This window comes from Lepisma saccharinum, chromosome 19 (genome assembly GCF_977018435.1).
Source record: "Lepisma saccharinum chromosome 19, izLepSacc3.1, whole genome shotgun sequence".
Taxonomy (NCBI): Eukaryota; Metazoa; Arthropoda; class Insecta; order Zygentoma; family Lepismatidae; genus Lepisma; species Lepisma saccharinum.
Window position 1 is genome coordinate 26,383,703 of NC_139247.1, and position 21,333 is coordinate 26,405,035.

Here is a 21,333-nt window from a genome sequence, read left to right on the forward strand (position 1 = left end):
CAGTAATATACGGCATTTACCTCGAGAATGGACAATAAACAATGTCTTTACCTTTTGACAATTTTTCGCTAAAATTTCTACACAAGAAGCCATGTATTTGTGTCCGTAACACTGCAAATTCTTTTGCTGAGAAAGAGAAACCGCGAATCGGCCGCCCTCGTGCAGACCCTCAGCTGAACCCCCACAGGATAGCTCCTGCCATAGCGAAGGTTCGGGCGGCAGGCAGAAGCTCGGGGTAGCTACATGAGCAAAATATATGGCAAAGGATACTGAGTAACCTCGATCTCCAACCAACGGTCATGCGCAGTTCGTGCTCTCTCAGAAGCAGCAGCAGAAGCCAGAAGGCACCGTCCTCGCTGCGAGTAAGACTCAGCTGGTTCCTCGCTTCCAGTGTTGCCCTGTGAGGTTCAAGTTTGAAGCGCATTTGTTACATATTCTATCTTCTCTGTTGAATAATTTTGTGCCGAACTTCTTGGCATAAATGCAAAATTGAGGCAGAGAAGGATGAGTAGAAATGAATGAAAGATGTAATTAGACACGATGAATTAAAATAAAAGAAATACATTACTAAAATAACTTGTGCATGCATTCAGACTTTTTCCTTAAAGATGGACACACTTCGGATATGTGAAAGTAAAAGAATGGCGCGATCTTAGACAAGAAGGGAAGACGTGACAAACCCTGTCGGTGCCAATGTTTCAAGGTTGTAAGTTTTCGAAGTGCTTGGATAGTTGTTGCAAAGTATTAATGCTCCAAAGGATGGACTATGTTACGTCATTTGATGCAGTGTAGGTGTTGCTGTCTGCGCAGGTAAGAAATGACCACTAAAATGCATACAATTAAACATACCTTCTCGTCTGTTGAAAGAAAATTAAGAGATAAAGCGTGTGTTGGTCGAACAACTCCAAATTTGAAGAAAGAAAAAAAAAGCTGTAGCGTTCCAATGGAAGGGTCTCAGGTTTCTAGTACATACATGCCATTGGTTGCCATTTCCCTTTAATAATTGTAGGACCATTGAGATTAGTCGTTTTATAATTGCAGGCCTGGACGTCCGGAAGGGGAAAAGGGGCCACACCCGCCTGAAAAATTAATGTCAACCTAAAACTATTTATTACACACATATAATCTCATTTCAGTCACAGTAATTTATGATGATTATTATAAAGACGTTGCAGGGACTGAAGGAGTGTTTTTTGAGAGAACAGCACTATTACAAGGAAAAATGTGCCTCCTTTGTCCCCCCTGGAAAAAAAAATGATCTTGCTTCCCATCCCTGGAACAAATCCTGAGGACGTCCATGACGTCCATCAAACCCGAAATTTCTTTCATAGATGCACAATTTATTGTACTTAGTTTCAGCCCTAAATTTATACGCACACCTCTACTATGAAACCTCATTCTATGAAAAAAATTATGTACCAATATTTTAAGCACCCCCCCCCCCCTACCTTTGTTTCCCCAAGAAAGTCTATTTGCGGAAACAAAATATGTGTCATATGTAGGAAACGGAACTTTATGTGCTAAAAAACTCAGAAATATTTATTTTTTCATGTGTCATAAATGTTGAAAATGTGTAATAAAAACAGGAAAATATGTGACAAAAATTTAAAAAAAAAAATTGGTAAGAAAAACAAAATATTACATGCATTTTAAACACCTGAAATCAGTTTCTATATTCTTACCTCTTAGCGAGCTGTTTGGAAGAGTTGCAGTGGATCGCCATAGTTTTTTCCAAATTCTCCATTGTAAATCTGTGACGATTATCTCTAAAAAGCATCTTATATTGTGAGAAAGATCGCTCCACGTCACAAGAAACAATTCTTGCATATTTGAAGCACAAAATGTCACTAACGCTGAAGTTTTCGAAAACTTCCTCTTCCTCTACTTCACCTTCCAAAACACGTGCAATTTGGCACAAAGTTTGAAAACCTTGGTTTCCCCCCCCCCAAAAAAGTCTGTACATTTAGACATTAGCACTTGTGCGTTAGATCCAGTTGGGGTAATATTTTCCTCCAATAGGATCGTAGGCGAGGCACCAGAAGTCTGCCAGCGAGCGTGTTCAAAGACAAAACAAACCTAGCACTCTCGATATGAAAGAGGTGCGGAGAATAAACATTTTTCCTTCGAGGATTACGAGGTAGCTGAAGTCAATGAGCGATTTTATGTATTTAAAATGAAAATTCGCAGAATATGTATTTACATACGGAAAACTGGAAAATATGTGTTTTTATGTAAAATAAAATTTTCTGTGTTGACATATAAGGCTATGATCAGAATTTTGGCAAAAACGAGGGTCTCTGTCTATCTTATCGCAGAAAAAACATTTATTTACCTAAAGTTCCGTTCCATAGTCATATGACTTCGGTGAACCCCCAGGAAAATAATGCACGATCCGCGCCTGTTCTAAGACAACCAAACCTGACATTCCTAACCTAACCACAAAAGCATATATTCACAAAATCTTAAGTAATCGCTAAAACTCTGCAGTATGTGTTAACAGACATAAATCGAAATGTAGAAGTTGCATTTGTAGCATGATGAAATCGTAATAAAACAAAAGGAACTTGGGCTTATTTTCACCACTTTTCAGCATAATTTCATTCTACATGCAAACATTACGTAAAATTTTAAAAATTAATTCATTCTACATGCACGTGCATATTCGAATAATGACGTCACTGATACTGCATAAAATCACTAATTTCTCTGGTGTACCACATCTCTGCAATGTAAAAACTACGACAACGGGCAAATGAACTAGTTGATCTGGTTTCTTCTGAACGGGTCGCAAACGGAGGACTCAAATTCACAGAACGGGTTCACGGGGGGAACGAAGTAGCGAGTCCCTTTGTTTTAACTCGGCATCTGCACCCGTCCAGTGTGACGTCAACCACAGCCAGTTATATTGCAGATCCAAAACCAATGAACTGTCCGAACACCAACCTGCTCCGCTTCACGTATCAAAAGAGAACGGGTTCCGAACAGGTGTGTTCTTGAAGAAAGAAAATTTCCTTACCACACACAAAGCCAAAGCAACATTTTTTCCGCAAGAAATTCTGAGGGTGGCTGGTGCGTAGATTTCGTCTTGAGTAGCTTGTTCTCTAAGGAAAAATCTCACGCCTCTCCAAATTCCGGTCTTGAACAGCTTCACAAGAACAAGTCCCAAATGAACGGATCCAAGAACCTAGATCCGAGAGTGAATAAATATAGAATTGAAATGCGAAGGAACCATCATTTTGTACGTAACAGACTAGAAGCCATAATGACGAGAGGAACAAGTTTCTGAACTGAATCTTTTCAGGGGACTGGAATCACAAGAACCGAATTCGGAAGTGGAAATGAACCGTTCGTTCATTTTGTAACTGGTTCTGCTGCAACTCCAAAATGCGCGTAAATTCCAGAAAATATGCAAAATTCCCTGACTATTCCCTGACCAACCAAATTCCCTGACTTTTCCCTGTTTTCCAGGTTTTCCAGTCGCGTAGCAACCCTGAACCGGTTACTCTGCAATACATTTCAAGCAAAAACCGGTTTCTAGGTTATCTATTTCAAACTGAACCGGTTTCCACATTATCCATTCACGATTAACCGGTTTCTACATTTCATGCTAAGCGGTTGGTAGGTTACCCATTTGAAGATAAACTGGTATCTAGATTATCCATTCACGAAGAACCAGTTACTCTGCTATCCATTTCCCACTAAACCTATTTCTAGGATATCTACTTCACGCTAAACCGTTTTCTAGGTTATCTATTTCAAGCTCAATCGGTTTCCACGTTATCCATTCACGATGAGCAGGTTTCACTGCCTTCCATTACAACCAAAATCTGTTCTAGGTTATACATTTCAAGATGAACCGGTTTCTAAGTTATCCATTCACGAAAAACCTGTTACTCTGCTATCGATTTCACGCGAAAGAAGGTTCTAGGTTATGTATTTCATGCTAAAACTGTTTCTAGATTATCTATTTCATGCTAAAACTGTTTCTAGGTTATCAATTTCAAGCTGAACCGGTTTCCACGGTATCCATTCACGATGAACCGGTTTCTCTGATATTCTTTTAACGGAAAATCGATTTCTAGGTTATCCGTTTCACGCTAAACAGGTTTCTAAGTTATTTCACGGTGAATCGATTTCTAGTTCATCCGTTCCCGCTAAACCGTGTTCTAGGTTATCCAGACACGCTACAACGGTTTCTCTATCAATTTCACGCTGAATCGATTTCTAGGTTATCCATTTCAGGCTAAATCGGTTTCTAAGTTATACATTTCACTATAAACAGGCTTCTAGGTTATCTATTTCAAGATGAACCGGATTTCACGTTATCCATTCACGAAAAACTGGTTACTCTGCTATCGATTTCACGCTAAACCGGTTGCTAGTGTTATCTATTTCACGGCAAATAGGTTTCTAGGTTATCTATTTCAAGCTGAACCTATTTCCATTTTATCCATTCACGATGAACAGGTTTCTAGGTTATCCACACACGCTAAACTGATTTCTCTATCCATTTCACGATGAAATTATTTCTTCACGCTAATCAGGTTTCTACTTTATCCTTTTCACGATAAACCGGAATCTCTGTTTTCAATTTTACGTTAAACAGATATCTAGGCTATCCATTTTATGCTAAACCGGTCTCTAGGTTATACATTTTACGCTTAACAGGTATCTAGGTTATCCATTCACAACGAACCGGTTACTCTGCTATTAGTTTCCCAATAAACCGGTTTTTCGGTTATCCTTTCCCAGCTAAACCGGTTTCTACGTAATCTATATCACGCTACACCGGTTTCTAGGTTATCTATTCACGATGAACCGGTTTCTCTGCTCTTAAATTCACGCTGAATCTATTTCTAGGTTATCCATTTCACGATAAACCGGTTTCTAAATTGTCCACACATGCTAAGAAGGTATCTAGGTTATCCATTTGACGCTAAATCAGTTTCCAAGTTATCCTTTTCACGCTATAGCGGTTTCCAAGTTATACATACACGCTAACCAGCTTTATAGGTTATCCATTCCACACTAAACCGGTTTCTGGGTATTCGCATCGTGGTAAACCGGTTTGTACGTTCTCCATTCACGATGAACTGGTTTCTCTATTTCATGCTAAACCGGTTTGTAGGTTATTCAATTCAGAGTGAACCGGTTTCTATACTATTCATTTCCCGTAAAACCGGTTTTTATATTATCCACTTTACGCTAAACCAGTTTCTACGTTATCCACTTTACGCTAAACCGGTTTCTAGGTTATCCATTTCACAATAAACCGGTTTCATGGTTACCCATTCCCGCTGAACTTGTTTCTAGATTATTCATTCAATACGAACTGGTTTCTCTGTTATTCATTTCACGCTAAATCTGTTTTTTGGTTATCCTTTACACACCAAGCCGAATTCGACGTTATTCATTTCACTTCAAACTGATTTCTAGGTTATCCATTCACGATAAAGCGGTTTATAGGGTACCCATTTCATGCAAAACCGGTTTCTAGGAGTTTCATTTCACGTTAACCAGTTTCTAGGTTATCTGTTAACAATGAGCAGGTTTCCAGGCAATGTATTCCACGAAAAGATGGTTTCTAGGTTATCAATTTCACGCTTAACCGGTTACTCTGCTATCCATTTCACGCTAAACCGGTTTCCAGATTATCCATTTCATGCTAAGCCGGTTTCCACGTTATCCATTTACGATGAACAGGTGTTCACGTTATCCATTCAAGATGAACCGGTTTCTCTGCTATCCATTTCAGGCTAACAGGTTTCTAGGTTATTCATTTCACGCTAAACAGGATTCCACGTTATCCATTTACAATGAACCGGTTTCCAGGTTATTCATTCAATATGAACCGGTTTCTTTGATATACATTTTACGCTAAACCGGTGTCCACGTTATCCATTTACGATAAACCGGTTTTCATGTTATCCATTCACTATGAACCGGTTTCTCTGCTATCCATTTCAGGCTAAACCGGATTTTAGGTTATCCATTTGAGGCGAAACCGGTTTTTAGGTAATCCATTCACGCTAAACCGGTTTCTCTGCTACCGATTTCACGCTGAATCGATTTCTAGGTTCTCCATTTCATGCTATACCGCTATACCAGTTTCTAGGTTATCTGTTTCACGCTAAACCAGTTTCTTGGCCATTCATTCATCATAGGGTTGTCTATGATCCGTTTCACCCTAAACCGGTTTCTAGGTTATCAAGAACGATTAACGGGCTTCTCCGATATTAATTTCACGCTGATCCGGTTTCTAGGTTGTCCGTTTCACACCAAACCTGTTTCTCTGTTATCCATACACAAATAATCGGTATCCAGGTTATCCATTCCAACTAGGCCAGTTTCTCTGCTATCCACTTCAATCTGAATCGTATTTTAGATTATCCATTTCTCGCTAAACCGGTTTCTAGGTTATCAATTTAACGGCAAACCGGTTTCTTTTAGGCTAAACCTGTTTCTAAGTTATCCATTTCATACTAAACCTGTTTTTAGGTTATCTATTTCACGTTAACCGCTCTCTAAGTTATCCATTTCACTATCAATCTGTTTCTCTGCTATCCATTTCACGCTAAACAGGTATCTATCTAATCCATTTCACGATAACCGGTTTCTAGGTTATCAATTTCACGTTAAACAGGTTTCTAGAGGATCCATTTTATTCTAAACCGGTTGCTAGGTCATCTATTCAGGATAAACCGGTTTCTAGTTTATCCATTTCACGCTACACCGGTTTCTATCCTTTCACGCTAAACCGGTTTATAAGTAATCCATTCACAGGGTAGTCACTCTAAGACCATGATAAAATTCAAGTATAATTCACGGTTTTAAAAGTCGAACTTTCAAAAATTTTAGGGTACAAGAACATGTTTTCTCTATTTCAACCTTACGTATTATAACCTCTCACCACCCTCAAACATACAAAGGCAAATATATTAACAATACAAAGGGTCTGTGCGATACCAAAGTATCCAGAAATTATAATTCAATTCAGTTGAACGGCATATATTTATTTTAAGATGCGGAGTTTACATTTGCCCTTTCGCATACTCTGACTAAAAATACATCTATAAACACAAGACACAATGTTACGGAATATAGTAATGTACGAGAAATTGTTAATTGTATAACAATTTCAAATTTACCTCACTAACTTCAAGATATTTTATCTTGCCATGATCTTCCCTGTGTCAGATAATGTCCTTTTCAGAACAATATAACAAAGCAAACTAATTGAGAGAATTCCTAATTATTTTCCAGGCAGTTTTCTATTATTTTCCTTCCTCCATAAAAATAAAAGCTAAACTGTGAAATACGTACTTGCCTCAGAGCATTTATAAATATGTATAAATTGAATGGGATTTGGATTAATAAAAGTTGCAATTTTTCACGTCTACGGAGAAAAATTCAAGCCAATAATTCACGCATAATTTCCGGAATTTATGGAATTCCTGGTGAGTAGCCAGCTTTGTATATTACATTTATCATCAACCCTCAATATATTTTCGAGTATATAGTTTGACAAGCAATTAAACATAACAAAATGCAAATGCAGTGATATTTGCTTACCTTACTCTGGAACTCTAGCTCCAATTCGCGTCTCTGCTTTTCCAATTCAGTCTTGAGCAATGCGTAATCTCCTGCCCCCTCGCCAAGTGTGGCTTTCATCTGTTCCTGGCCAAGGGTCTGAAAGGAAGAATTAGAATATGAATTTCAAGATGCAGTGTCATAGGAAAATTTCTTAGGGTCTCCCTATAGCTATACACAATTGTAAGAAAAAGCTATGTAAGCAATCTGTTTTAGAGAACCGTGACATTTTTATACTACGCCCTACCTCTGTAATTTAACAACCACAGAAAACATCCATAAAGAATTACTTTAGAATGAAATATTAATAATTCCGTAATTTAAAATTTAGACACCATTATCTATCACGCAACACCACTGTATTTTTGTGGGTGTCTATTTCTTTTTTCAAAGCGCCAGGAATATTCTTTGCTTTGGATTTGAATGACCCCACCCCATTTTACTTTTGGACATACAATAATGACATCCTTATGGGAGTAAATGAAAAAAAGAAGCATATAATCCGAAAACTAATATGTAACTTTGAAAATGAATGCAATACTAAATGTTTGAGCAAGAAGAAAAAGCATGATGTCCTTTAAAAATATGCAGAAAAAAAATAGATTCTATGTTTTTCAGTTCGTGGATACAAATATGGAAATGTAATATATGACAAAAGTGGTTAGTAAAGACCAGTTATCGCATGTACTAATAATCTCATCGTAAGTACGAGGCTCAGCTGTGGGGAGCCTAGCTGTGTAGCCTTTTACGAGCTTTTCTTATTTTTATTGTGGGACCCTTTGCGTCCAGTTTGGTCGTTTCTGCAGTTATTATAGGTACCAATCTTGTCATAGGTACGAGGCTCAGAGCCTGTTGGGGCCCCTAGCTGTAGCCTTTTACAAGATCTTTTTATTGTGGGCTCCTTTGCCAGAAGGGGCATTGCTGTTAGTGGGTGGTTCTGCAAATATTATTGGTTCGAGCCTGTGTTGTGGGGGCCTTCGTACAGGAGAAGCGGCATAGCATGTGAGAGGCTAAGTGAACCCCAGAGCCTGTGTTGTGGTACAAGATGAGGGGCCCTAGCTGTAGCCTTAACGAGCCTTTTTTTAAATTATTATTGTGAGTCCCTTCGTACACCATGCTCAGGTAGTCGAGTTGGAGGATGAATTTGAGAATGCATTGGACAGTGGCCAATATGTTGTTACCACCCTGCAAATGTGCTCAAAATGGAATCCAGAAATTTTGGTTACGTATTTACCCCTGAACACGTGCTCATTCAAATACAGCATCTACAGGGTATGCAGTCGTCACGCAAACCATCCGCATGGCAAAATTTCCTGTACGTGGTTGTTTCGTGTAAACAGTGGAACGTGATGTGTGTTTGCGCGGGAGTGGGTGGTGTGACTGAGTCATCTGTGGGTCTCTCCGTGTTCGTGGTCACCGGATTGGGTGTTGAATACCATTCCTCGACTCCATTCACAACCGCATAATGAGGTATAGAAATGGTTTTCAACTTATCCACTAATTTTCCCGAAAGAAAGAAAAAGAGGCTGGTTGTGTTACATTATCAAAAACAACCAGCCTTTTTGTGTGTGTGTGAACATATACCGATCGTAAATTAAAATAACTATGCCTATGAATTTGTTCGAATTCAGAAAACAAGCTATGGAAATGCCGAGTCAGGCTGCATGGCCAAGCTTCGAAATGTAGCCGTCAATGTTGTCCAAACTGAGTGGCCTGTTGATCATTCACTTGAACATCATTTGGACAATAACTTAAATGTTTATAAGTTACCGATAAGCAGGAAACTTCAGATTGTAGTGAATCCGGAGAACATGGGTGAAGTGAATGTTTCCTCACGCAGGAACATTTATCGCAGTAAGCACGATAAGATGGACTGCCACAACATACGACGTATATGCCGGGGACTGTTTGTACGTTGAGCTTCTGGGAGAATACGACAAACTCATTCCTCTCTTCCTCGAGATGTGAATCACCTATCCTCTAATAAATAACCCCAACGATACCTAACGACATTTTTGGCCACACCAAGAACGACGACCATGGCGAGCTTCTCATGCTGGACGTGAGGGTCAAGAGACTACGAAGAGATTTGCAGGCTCTGCAGACCACCTTCAACTCGAGCATCCAGTCCGAGATCGCCAGCCCCCGAATCCCAATTCCTGGATCCCATTCTCAAAATTGACGTCGAACTTTAATTGCTGCTGCAAAAATGCCCAGACTTGGCCTGCAATGATAACCTCCAGAACCTGGCGCAGAGCTTAGGCAAGCTACAAAACGAACTTCACAAACAGACACCTTGCACACTGCCATCACCGAAGTTCAAACTAAACTGCAAACGCTTGAAAGCTTCATTGATAATCTACCTACGTCCAGCGAACTGAATGCTATTGCCAACATCAAACTCCAACTTGAGACTTACGAAGACTGGAAAATTGCAAGGTAACATAGCGCACATCGAGGATGCTCTCACTGTTATCAAAAATAATTTGGTAAACGTACAAGAAGCGCTAGAATCCAACAATCCACACTCACCCAAGATGACATAACGTAATTACAAGAAGGTTGAAAGTCGTAAAAAGAACCTTAAATCGAATACTCAAATGTGAGGATATCAAAAATATCCAAACTGAAATCGCAACTCTTCGAGACACTGTCGCCACTCTGCCAACCAACCAACCAAAGCATCAGCGAGCTACATAAGTTGTTTGTAATTAGGACCCAGGTGCATGACCTCACGTCCCAGAGCTCCAAGTTAACGCTCGTGGAAAGCATGCAGCAGATCATCTCGAATGTGAAACTTCAAATTGGCAGCATCGAAGCAAGTCAAGAATCGGCCTTGGCCGCTCTCAACAGCCAGCTTCGCGATTTAAAAGAGGAATTCAAGCAACTTTACGTCGACGTGAAGATCAAGCAACCTACGAAGAGATAGTTCGTAAGACTGCCTTTTCCAGGTTTTTCAGGACAAAATTTATATTTTTCGCTGACAATTACAAACTAAACTAAATCATGTTTTTGCAATTGGAAATAATAAACTCATACAGATCCAGGTATGGATTTGTTAAGTACCAATATTATCTTCTATGAAATTGACTTAATTTCTCTATTCTCTATGATTTGAATTCAAACTGCAAAATAGTGAATTTGGAAAATTATTACAATTCACAAGCTAAGGAAGGATTACGGACTTTTATCATAAGCAGTTTTTAAAGTTACGACTAAATGAGATTAGAGTGAAGAGTGATTGATTAAGAAATATATTTTGTAATTTATCAGTCTCCTTATCCATTCTCGGTATTATATGTTGATATTTCCACTGAGGTTTGGAACTCTCTGCTTGCAAGAACCATGAGTGAGGATTGATTTTTCGATGCATAAAGCTACTTCTCTCTTCTCTGTGAAGCAAACAACTTAACTCTTGCATATAAGTGAAAGAATTGAATTGTACAAAAGAAAGTATCATATTTCCTTACATTATCAATGTGGGATTTCTGTTTCAGTACAGTATATACAATTGAAGTACTGTGAAACTGATATGTAGTTATTCTTATTGCTGACGAAAATGGTATGTGGGTATTAGAAATTTAACGCAAGCAATTTATAGAATTGCATTGCATAGGTACCTGATTTAGCTAACCAAACATTAAAACAGGAACACTCTGTTAATAACAGCTTCTGAAACTTCATATACGAGGGGCGTCCTGAAAAAAGGTCCAATGATGCCTGTACGCAGCACTAGTGGCCGGAGAGCGACACACACATGCGGGCAGGAAGAAGTGGCATGTAGCTGTAATCTAGTACAGTCGCAATGCAGCTGTTTTAGGACAGTTCTAGGTTAAAGATTGCAGCTCCATAAAATTCTCCCACCGACTGCGATGTAGCCTACGTGTAGTAATCATATTTTTGAATGCTCAGAATTTGGCACAGAGCCACCAGCAATCGTGTGAGGTGTGCAGATCCGACGTCGTGAGTGAGTATGGTCAGACGATGGTGCAGACAATTCACAGAAGGCTCATCGAATATGCACAGACCCATACAGCTGAGTACATGCGGGCCCTTTGCATCACTCCAGGTGAGAGACCTTAGACCACCCCCTGTACAGCCCTGGCCTTGCATGTACCGACTTTCATCTCTTTGTTCAACTGAAGAGGTTTCTGGCAGAACAAGGATTTGACACCTACACTGCGGAAGAGATAGTTCCAGTGTTTGCTGTCAGACACATATGCCATGGGCATACAAAATTTAGTGCCATGCTACGACAAATGCCAGAAGAACGGTGGTGATTATGCCGAAAATTAAGTTAGGACTCGCTGTAACTAATGCAATAAATTACTACTGATAGTCTTGTTTTATTTGTGCCTAATCGGTAGGGACCTTTATTTTTTGTTATTATTTTTTTAAAATTGGTGTATTTTTTATATATATTTTTTTAGTATTCGGTGTTATTTTTCCCAAAAATCACACTTTCATTTTAGCACATTTTCTGGCAAATATCTGAAATTATACCTTTATGTGTTTTTTACTGTTTCAAATTGTAAGTCACATGGCCTACGCTTCTTCGTGAGAGTTTGATATCTTGAAAGTTATTTTCCATACCCCCTACTTAATTTTAATGTAAGGGTTTTAGATAATGGAATTTTCCCTGTACTATATACTGAAGGTTGCATAATGACCATAAGTGGCGACGCACCCAAAAATTTTAAATCAATCCATCTCACGTGACAGATACCGATATATTACGGCACCAAAAATTGGCATTATCTTTTTTGACTTCTTAATGTTACGTTTCCCAAAATTCGCGTATTTATTTTAGAACATTTTTCTGCCAAATCTACCAAACCTTAATACTTCCATTGTGCTTTTAAATTATTATCTTAAATTGTAGGTCACATGGTCTACGTATTTTCGTGACAGTTTGATATGTTGGACCAGATTTTTGAGGAAGTAAAAGTAAAGTGCTCCCCTGTGCTTAGCACCAAGCCTAGAAGGCAATAAGGGGGTGTGGGGTTAGAGCCCCACTCTTTCTTGATCACGGCCGAAGGTGGGTGTGATGTGATCAGCACCACGCTCCTGGCAACCTTTACCCCCAAAGTTTCCTCCAGGTACCCGCTTGATACGATTCTGGGTGGGCTCCGGAGCAGTTTGATCAGGTGGAAAAGATCCTAGTTTTCCCCAGCAGGGGATCGGCCCCGGGTCTCTCGCATGGTCGTCAGACATCCTAACGAATGAGCTCCATTGTGTCTCGCTCGACATATGCCGATGGTGCGCACTTAGCTTGGTAATTCAAAACACATCTCGTGCAACAAATACTGAAGATGCTGTTCCCGTGTGGCGGTAAATAGGCACTCGATCTCCTGTTAGAACCCTGCCACTTTGCTCTGTGATGCAAATTGTTTTGATAGAAGTTGAAAAAATCGTGGGAAATACATGATTTAATGTGGCTGTCGGAATTATTCCATGTATAACAAGCATTATAGTTTATACTTGAATAAAATGTTGGAAAACTTGCAAGTTCTATGTACACAAATATGGCACTTTTTGTTTCTTTAAGCCTAGAAAAGACAAGAATGTTGGATTTCACGGAATTTTTCGTTGTTTTAGGACATTTTTAAAAAAATCGCTAAAAACGCCAACAATTCGCATTTTATGCCAAATTCGTGTTATTTCGATATTCTGAACGGGAGAAAAATGTGTCCAGACATCACTGCACTTTCATAAACACAACTTCGCAGCAATTAACATTCTTCACGGTTTTCGTGTTTGTGAAAAATCAAGGTCCCTACTAATTGGAAATTACTTTCTGGGCACCCCTCGTATAAATCAGTAGATGAAAAGTGAAAATTTAGCAGGGCTGGCAGAGAAAAGTCAATTCTTGAAGAAAGTGATTTGCTTTGATGATTGAATGATTTGAGTAAATATGATATTAAAATATTTACGTATTTATTATTAGTATTTTATTTAATAATATTGGACATTAACTTCACTCAGTGAGAGATTAATGACCATCTCTCACGAGTTTAAACACAGGACACAGAGTGGCGTTAATTTAATTTCACCACTACTGTTGCAGAAAATTTGGGGTTGGGAGCATGCACTTGCCAAATTTTTATAACGTTCAACAATGCAGATTTATGTTTCACTTTTTCGTAATATTATTTAATACGAGGACGTATCAAAAAGTTTCGAGACTAGTTCTGTAACACGCCAACAGATGGCAGCGCAAGGCTGCACGCACAGGCACAGGCACAGGGAGCACCAATCTTCATAAGTCAGTGTGCTAAGAGACATCGTCCTGCGTACATCGTGAGCTGTGCAGCTGGTGCTCTTCTGACCACGTGCGTTACCACATTTGCGATTTCATCATGGACAGCAAGTTAGAACAGAGAAAACGTGAAATTCTGTCGGAAACTGGGCAAATCCGCCACAGAGACAAGCGCGCTTCAAGACTGGAAGAACATCACTGGAAGACTGCACGCTGAAGGAGTTCTTGGCAGACTTGAACGCGGTGTTCCTTCGTCTCCTGAGTCTGCAGCCTGGGGACGAACTTGGCAGCAACACGGCGCATGTTCAAATCACACATGAGGATTGCTCGCGCTGTTCCGTATGACACACCGACAATGGCAGCAATGTTGTGAATTGTTCTCCGATGATCCTCAAGCACAAGTTGCCGAATGGTTTCGACATTTTCGGGTATTGTGCTTGTTGAAGGTTGTCCTGATCTCTCGTCGTCTTCCAGTGATGTTCTTCCACTCTTGAAGCGTGCGTGCCACTCAAAACACTTCGCACGACTCATTGCAGCATCGCCGTACACTTGCCGAATCAAGTCAAGCGTCTCTGTGGCGGATTTGCCCAGTTTCACACAGAATTTCACGTTCGCTCGCTGTTCTAACTTGCTGTCCATAATGAAATCGCAGACGTGGTAACGCACGTGGTCAGAAGAGCACCAGCTGCACAGCTCACGATGTACACAGGACGATGTCTCTTGGCACACTGACTTATGAAGATTGGTGCTCCCTGTGCCTGTGCGTGCAGCCTTGCGCTGCCATCTGTTGGCGTGTTACAGAACTAGTCTCGAAACTTTTTGATACGTCCTCGTATATATCCCGTTTTGTTGGATTCTTCTTGATATCCGAGAATAGTGCAATGTCATTGTAAACGTATGTCAACTTGTGCGAAACCAGTAATACGTCAGGGTGATGAAAGAAAACCTTCGTAAGTACTGCTACATTAAATAAGGTGAAGTGAGCCAGAAGAGTAATAAAATTCGATCAGCATATTTGCAGTCTAAAGCTCTTGTTAAGCATGCGATTTTTGTTGGATTTTGCAGTCCAAAGACATCCAACAAAAATCAATTCCATAAGAGTGCCATGCATGAGATTTCTGTCACATGTTGTACTGCGATACTTTGTCGGGTGGCGATATTTGACAAAAATCGTATGTATCAATGGAGCCTATTTGTTTCCATGTTCCTTCAGTTAGTCCAACAAAATGCCTTACTACGACGTCCGACAACTATCGGACGGCGCCACCTGCTCCCATCCCCTCCATCTGTTGACAGTTCTGTTCTCTTACTACTCCCATACGGACAATAAAAAATGATAATTTAATGCACTTTCCACGTAATATTTAGAGGCTTAACACATTTACTGCCCCTCCGGAAATTTCTCTCTCTCACTCTTTTTCTCTTTCCTCCTGCTATCACTGGTTTCTGGCGCCTTGGTTGTGTTGTGCGTAAATGGACCTAAACGTTGAGGCCAAGACTTAGCAACAACATGTCCTGTTCCCGTACAGAGTTCCAAAGACAAAATTCCCTGACATTTTTTGACACCTCAAATTCCCTGACTTTCCCCGGTTTCCCAGTTCTGTCGCCACCCTGATGTTAATTCGCTTGACGTCTCCAGATCCAGACGTCTGCTACAGGGCCGGCCACTTGTTGTTTAGTAGTAACATTACTCCGCCTCCACGTGAAACTCTATCGTTGCGGAATACCTGAAAGTCCTTCAGGGGTATTTCACTATAGCCGATCGTTTCATTAAACCACACTTCCCTGAAACCAATCACGTCGTATTCGTGAAATTCACTACAGAACATTTCCCGAGTCGATAGCTTTTTGGTTAGACTTTGCACATTTTGGTAGTATATGCGGAAACCACATTCTTCACGGGAAACCGCCTGGGGACCTGGGTTGACATGAATGTCGCCTGCCAGCAGGAGGGAGAACGCAGCCACCAAGAGGCAGTGTTGGGTCGAGTCACGCGGTTGGCAGGAAGAGTTGTTCTTGCGGTTTCTGGAAAGCTGTCCACACAAGACTGATCCGAGCTCATGGCCGAGAAAGAAAATCGCCTGTAACTAAGCGACCAGTCCTCCACACACTTGCAGTTGTCCAGAATTTGTGTCCATGGAATTTGTGTCGATTATAGGAACAAACAAAATAAACTATGTATGTATGTAGTTGAAGAGATGAGACTTGATGTATTTGACGTAGGAGAAATAAAATTAAAAATAAGGAATTTACGTTCAACCAAGAATGATCGAAAAAAGAAAAATCATAGAATTTTTTTTCCAGACATGTCCTTGTGCATTACTGTATTCATTTCTCGTGAAAAAAAGTGTGTAAACCGTTTCAGAACTTTTTTTTTAAAAATCGACAACGACGTCGATGGGTTCATTCTGTGAAAAGAGCACCAAACAGCTGCAGCTACTATCGCACTTTGCTAGAGTCGAGTAGAAAGTGTGTAAACAGCTACTCCCCATAGAAGGGTCGAGTCGAGCAGACAGGCCAGTAACTCGTCCCAGTAACTCTCCAGCTCACTCGACCAATGTAAACCAGCCTTTAGTCTTACTAAACGCTACAATACAATCGAGACTAAAATCGAGTAAATCATCCTTGGCTCAACCAGGAATACCCGTTCCTTATATATACAGGGTGGCTCAATAAGTCACTTAACACCCCCAGTACAAGGCCACTGCGGCATGGAATTTGAAATTGGCGATGACCAATCGTTATCTGGCCAAGGGGGAACCACATTGACGCCACCCACACGGTCGGCGGCCATCTTGATGTCCGCCATCTTGAATTCAACTTCATAATTTTAAATGGGAAGGGGGTCGTGCGACATATCAAAATGGGCTAGAATTTTACGAGAAATGCAATGGTGAAGGTTTTTTCGACGTATATTTAACCAGTAAAAAGTTATGACTGAATTCTTGTACCAATGTTCTCCTTTTCGAGGTGTTAGAAAAATGCCTTAAAATTTGTTTAGCGCTTCGGTAATGCATCGAGATCAAAGTGACGTCTATGGAGAGACGTTCGCATGCCATTGCACATTATTTTAATCGGATACATCCATGAAGAGCTGTGCATTATGAATGGTTGTCGCGAACAATTTACAGTGTGACGCTTCCATTGAATTAAAAGTCCTTCACAGTGACAAGGCTAATGTTTATGTTCATAAGGAAGTTCATAAACAGAATATGTGACCCTTGTCATCTGATAACTAACTTTGGACAAAAACTGGTTCATAACGTTCCCATAAGTGTTCTGGTGTTCTTCCCTATTGAAAAAACTCTGTAAAAAGTACCTTCTTCCACAAGCAAAGACGAAAAAAAAATGTTTATCTAACAAATCCAAGTAGCCCTAAGCATTTAAGGTTCCGTTGATGGAAAATTGACTAACCAATCGTGTTCCACACAGCACGCCACACCATTAACTTACCAACACTAACCATTCAGCTTTGATCTGTCGAAAATGAGTTATCAGATAAAAATAATCGAATATTCTGTTTATGAACTTCCTTATGAACATAAACATTAGCCTTGTCACTGTGAACGACTTTTAATTCAATGGAAGCGTCACACTGTAAATTGTTCGCGACAACGATTCATAATGCACAGCTCTTCATGGATGTATCCGATTAAAATAATGTGCAATGGCATGCGAACGTCTCTCCATAGACGTCACTTTGATCTCGATGCATTACCGAAGCGCTAAACAAATTTTAAGGTATTTTTCTAACACCTCGAAAAGGAGCAAATTGGTACAAGAATTCAGTCATAACTTTTTACTGGTTAAAGATACGTCGAAAAAACCTTCACCATTGCATTTCTCGTGAAATTCTAGCCCATTTTGATATGTCGCACGACCCCCTTCCCATTTAAAATTCTGAAGTTGAATTCAAGATGGCGGACATCAAGATGGCCGCCGACCGTGTGGGTGGCGTCAATGTGGTTCCCCCTTGGCCTGATAACGATTGGTCATCACCATTTCCATGTTGCGCGCTGCAGTGGCCTTGTACTGGGGGTGTTAAGTGACTTATTGAGCCACCCTGTATATTTAGCATAGACAGTAGCCATGCACATCATTTTCAGTTCGTGTGTTTTACGCCTGAGGCATGGGTGAATCAGAAGCTTGTGACTGTTTTCCTTGTTGGTGAGTGTCTTGTTATTTGCTACTATCAGCGATTGAAACTTTTTTAAATCTTAGAATCAGAAACTCTACAATACACTGCATACAAGAATCGGGCCAATGCTCGCTTATAGCATCACAAATCTCCAAGGAATATTCCCAGATAGCACACAAGCTAGCGGAAAGCTTACGGTATGCTTCATAAGTCAAGAGGACGCAACCTTGAAGTAATTATGTGGTGCACAGTCATGGAAAAAAGTTCTTCCCCATAAGGCTTTAATAGGAGCAAGTAATGCAGGAGGGTAGGCAACACATATTGCACCCTTCGATGATCGGGTGATTTTGCCTGTCTTAACACCGAGAAATGTGTTCCACGCGAAGGTCAACATGACAGGAAAGCAAAGAGGGTCACGTGACTATTGGTTACGTGAGTGTTGTGCTTCTCCACGTCCCCAGTTCTTGATCCACATTGCAGAAAAAGTAGAGCTGCATGCAATATATGAAAATAGGTTGATTATGATTTTCCCAATTGTAAATCTATCAGACGTGTCTCCCGATTTAGTCGGGACAGTCTTTTACTTTGAATTCCTGTTTGTTATAGGCGTAACTTGACGGGAGCAGAAAGGGCATTTGTAACCCCCTCCCAAATAGGTTTCTTAAAGCTGCTAAAACAGGAATTAAATACTATGATTTGACGCGTCCAAAAAAAGTATTACATTGAAAGATTTTTCCCAAATACGTAGATATCAATTTAATACTTTGAAAGTGTCTCAGATTTGTTTATTGTCACATCTTAGTGTGGCACAGGTCTACTACAAAAGTGGAATTTCGTAACAGAAATATGAACCCACTCCTTTTATTTCGTAGCCGATTTCACCTTGAAACTGAAATTAAGAATATTAGTTAACAATGTCATTGGTAAACAATAAAAAAATGTGTTAGACCCAATTCTTGAATACCTTATCATAATCTTTATCGAAAATTTAAATTTTGTTGTAAGTCCACTTTATGCGAAAAAAAAAATAAAAAAAATAAAGTTCTTACCTGTGCTTGGCGCTACGCCATGAAGGCGTATAGGGGGTGTGGGGGTAACGCCCCACACTTTCTTGATTCGTTCGTGAGTGGGGGTGATGTGATCAGCATCACGCCCCTGACCGCTTTTACCCCCAGGTACCCATGTCATTCGACGCTGGGTGGGCGCTGGGGCCGCTTCCAACGTTAGAAAAGTTCCCGGGCTTGAACCGGCCGGGAATCGAACCCGGGGCCTATAGCATGGTAGTCAGACGCGTTACCGACTGAGTCACCGGCACAGATAGACTAATCTGAAGTGCATACAGTTTAAAGTGGGATCCGAACCACTATGTGCGATCACCTGGTATCGTACCCCAGATCCCTTGATTACAAGGCCTTACCACTACGCCATCAGTGAGGCGCACACAATCTTTGTATTTCGACCTTTTTAAACCTATATGTATCATATAAGAGGTTGTTTAACGTTGCTATGCCTCTATGGATTATATTTAGCAAGTATTCGAGCACATAGCGTCAGGTTTCATAAAATATAAGCTTCTCTTCCATGTTTATGGTTTCCTGTCTGCAGTAGAAAAACTGGCAGGTTCCCATAGCTTTTCTTTCAATAGTCTTCCAATGGTTGCATATCATATCACTCAAATTTGATTCATTCGTTTCGAACACAATCCCCGATGGCGCAGTGGGATCGTGGGCGCCTTGTAATTAAGGGATCCCGGGTTCGATACTCGGTGGAGGAACATAGTGGTTCGGATTCCCCTTTAAACTGTAGGTCCATTCACGATTAGCTTAACAGGACATAAAGTGGACTTAAGACACCAAATCAAGCAACCAACCCAATCCCGTTATTGTCCAGATTATCGAATCCAGAACCTTTGTCGCGAATAACATAAGCAGGAAGACAACGTGAAATAACCGAACAGAAACAGAACCTAAAACCCACATCGGATAGATTGGATTAAGTCGACGATACAGCACGGGTTCTGAAATGAAAAAGAATACGAAAGTTGAAGGACCTCTATACGCACCCACTTTTCCTCCAGTCAATGGGGAAGATATCCCTCTAGCTGAGAAGCCTTTACGTAGGAGTGCCCTGAGGGAACTTCAAGGCCACGACGATAAAGTGTTCTGCGTGCAATGACGGGACCAAAACATACGTCAGATAGCTGTGTTCCTCCTTATTTCGTACGCCATTGATAACTGGAACACGTGACCTCGTCTTTGGTAAAGCAGAAGCCTGCTTGCTTGCCACCACCCTTTGGTTCAGTAACCTTCGCCCGTAGTCAGCAAGAGTGAATGACTCACCATATACTTGTTGTCTGTGAGGCTACACAAGAATAGATATTTCGTTAGTGGCTGTAAGTATTGTTTCATCTGCAGTTATATCAGTTAACATTTCAATAGTTTCCTTCCTAATGGTTACGTTAGTGATAAACATGTAAATTAGTTCTCGAGAGTGAACGTTTTATCTATTTGAACGGGGGATTTTTATACAGCCTGCATGTATTATTTTTTCCTGAAACAAGAAGAAATTCGAAGACGCAAAAAGAGTTGTATAAGAGTAGTTAACAAAAGGAAAAAAGAAGAAGAAAACGAAAATGTAAATGCTGAAATAAATTATGGTAGAGATCGAGTGAATAACATTTTGTCATGGGTCCTCCTCGATGGCGTAGTGATAACGTCGTCGCATTGTAATCAGTGGATCCCGGGTTTGATACACGGTGGATGCACATAGTGGTTAGTATCCCACTTTAAACTAAAGGTCGAGTCCAGATTAGCATATCTGTGCATCAAACCAAAACTAAGAAAGAAATTGTCACAGTGCAAGAAAATTTCATGTTCAACCAGATACGAAACAAAAGGGAATAATATATTGCAGGTTGGAGTTCACATCTGTAGCATCTAACCAGCACAATTATGAATCGCAACATATCGTATCAGATCCATTTTTATTATACATGTATGATAATATAAGAGAAGTAGAGGAAAGAGAAAACCAAGCGAAACACGGACGCCTTCTCCAGAATTTCAAATCTCGTTACATAAGGTTCTGGGTTGGAGTCTAGAACAGGCATGACTTTCTTGTTTTTGCCCTTTTATCTGCTTCATTTCATCATAATTCATCGTTATGGTTTACCTGCAGGGGAAGAATAATGACAATAATTGTCAATACAAAGCCAATGACAAACAGAACAACTCGATTACGGAGGTGCCAAGAAGAAACGAGACTTTACAGAGACTCTCGGTTTGTCGAATTGAAAATTGCTCTCCCGTTCTCGGTCTCGATTAGTTAAATATAGAAATCGAAAATG

The 21,333-nt window shown here is 40.3% G+C and overlaps 1 protein-coding gene across 2 annotated transcripts in view; it reads right to left on the reverse strand.

Moving 5' to 3' along the window:
- Mitofilin (inner membrane mitochondrial protein mitofilin) overlaps nucleotides 1-21,333 on the reverse strand; it is a 307,825-nt gene that overhangs the window by 82,633 nt on the left and 203,859 nt on the right. For both annotated transcript variants that reach the window (XM_083140773.1, XM_083140771.1), the window contains one exon: nucleotides 7,573-7,689. In XM_083140773.1, coding sequence (XP_082996899.1) covers nucleotides 7,573-7,689 — 117 coding nt within the window. The remainder of the gene's footprint in view (nucleotides 1-7,572; nucleotides 7,690-21,333) is intronic.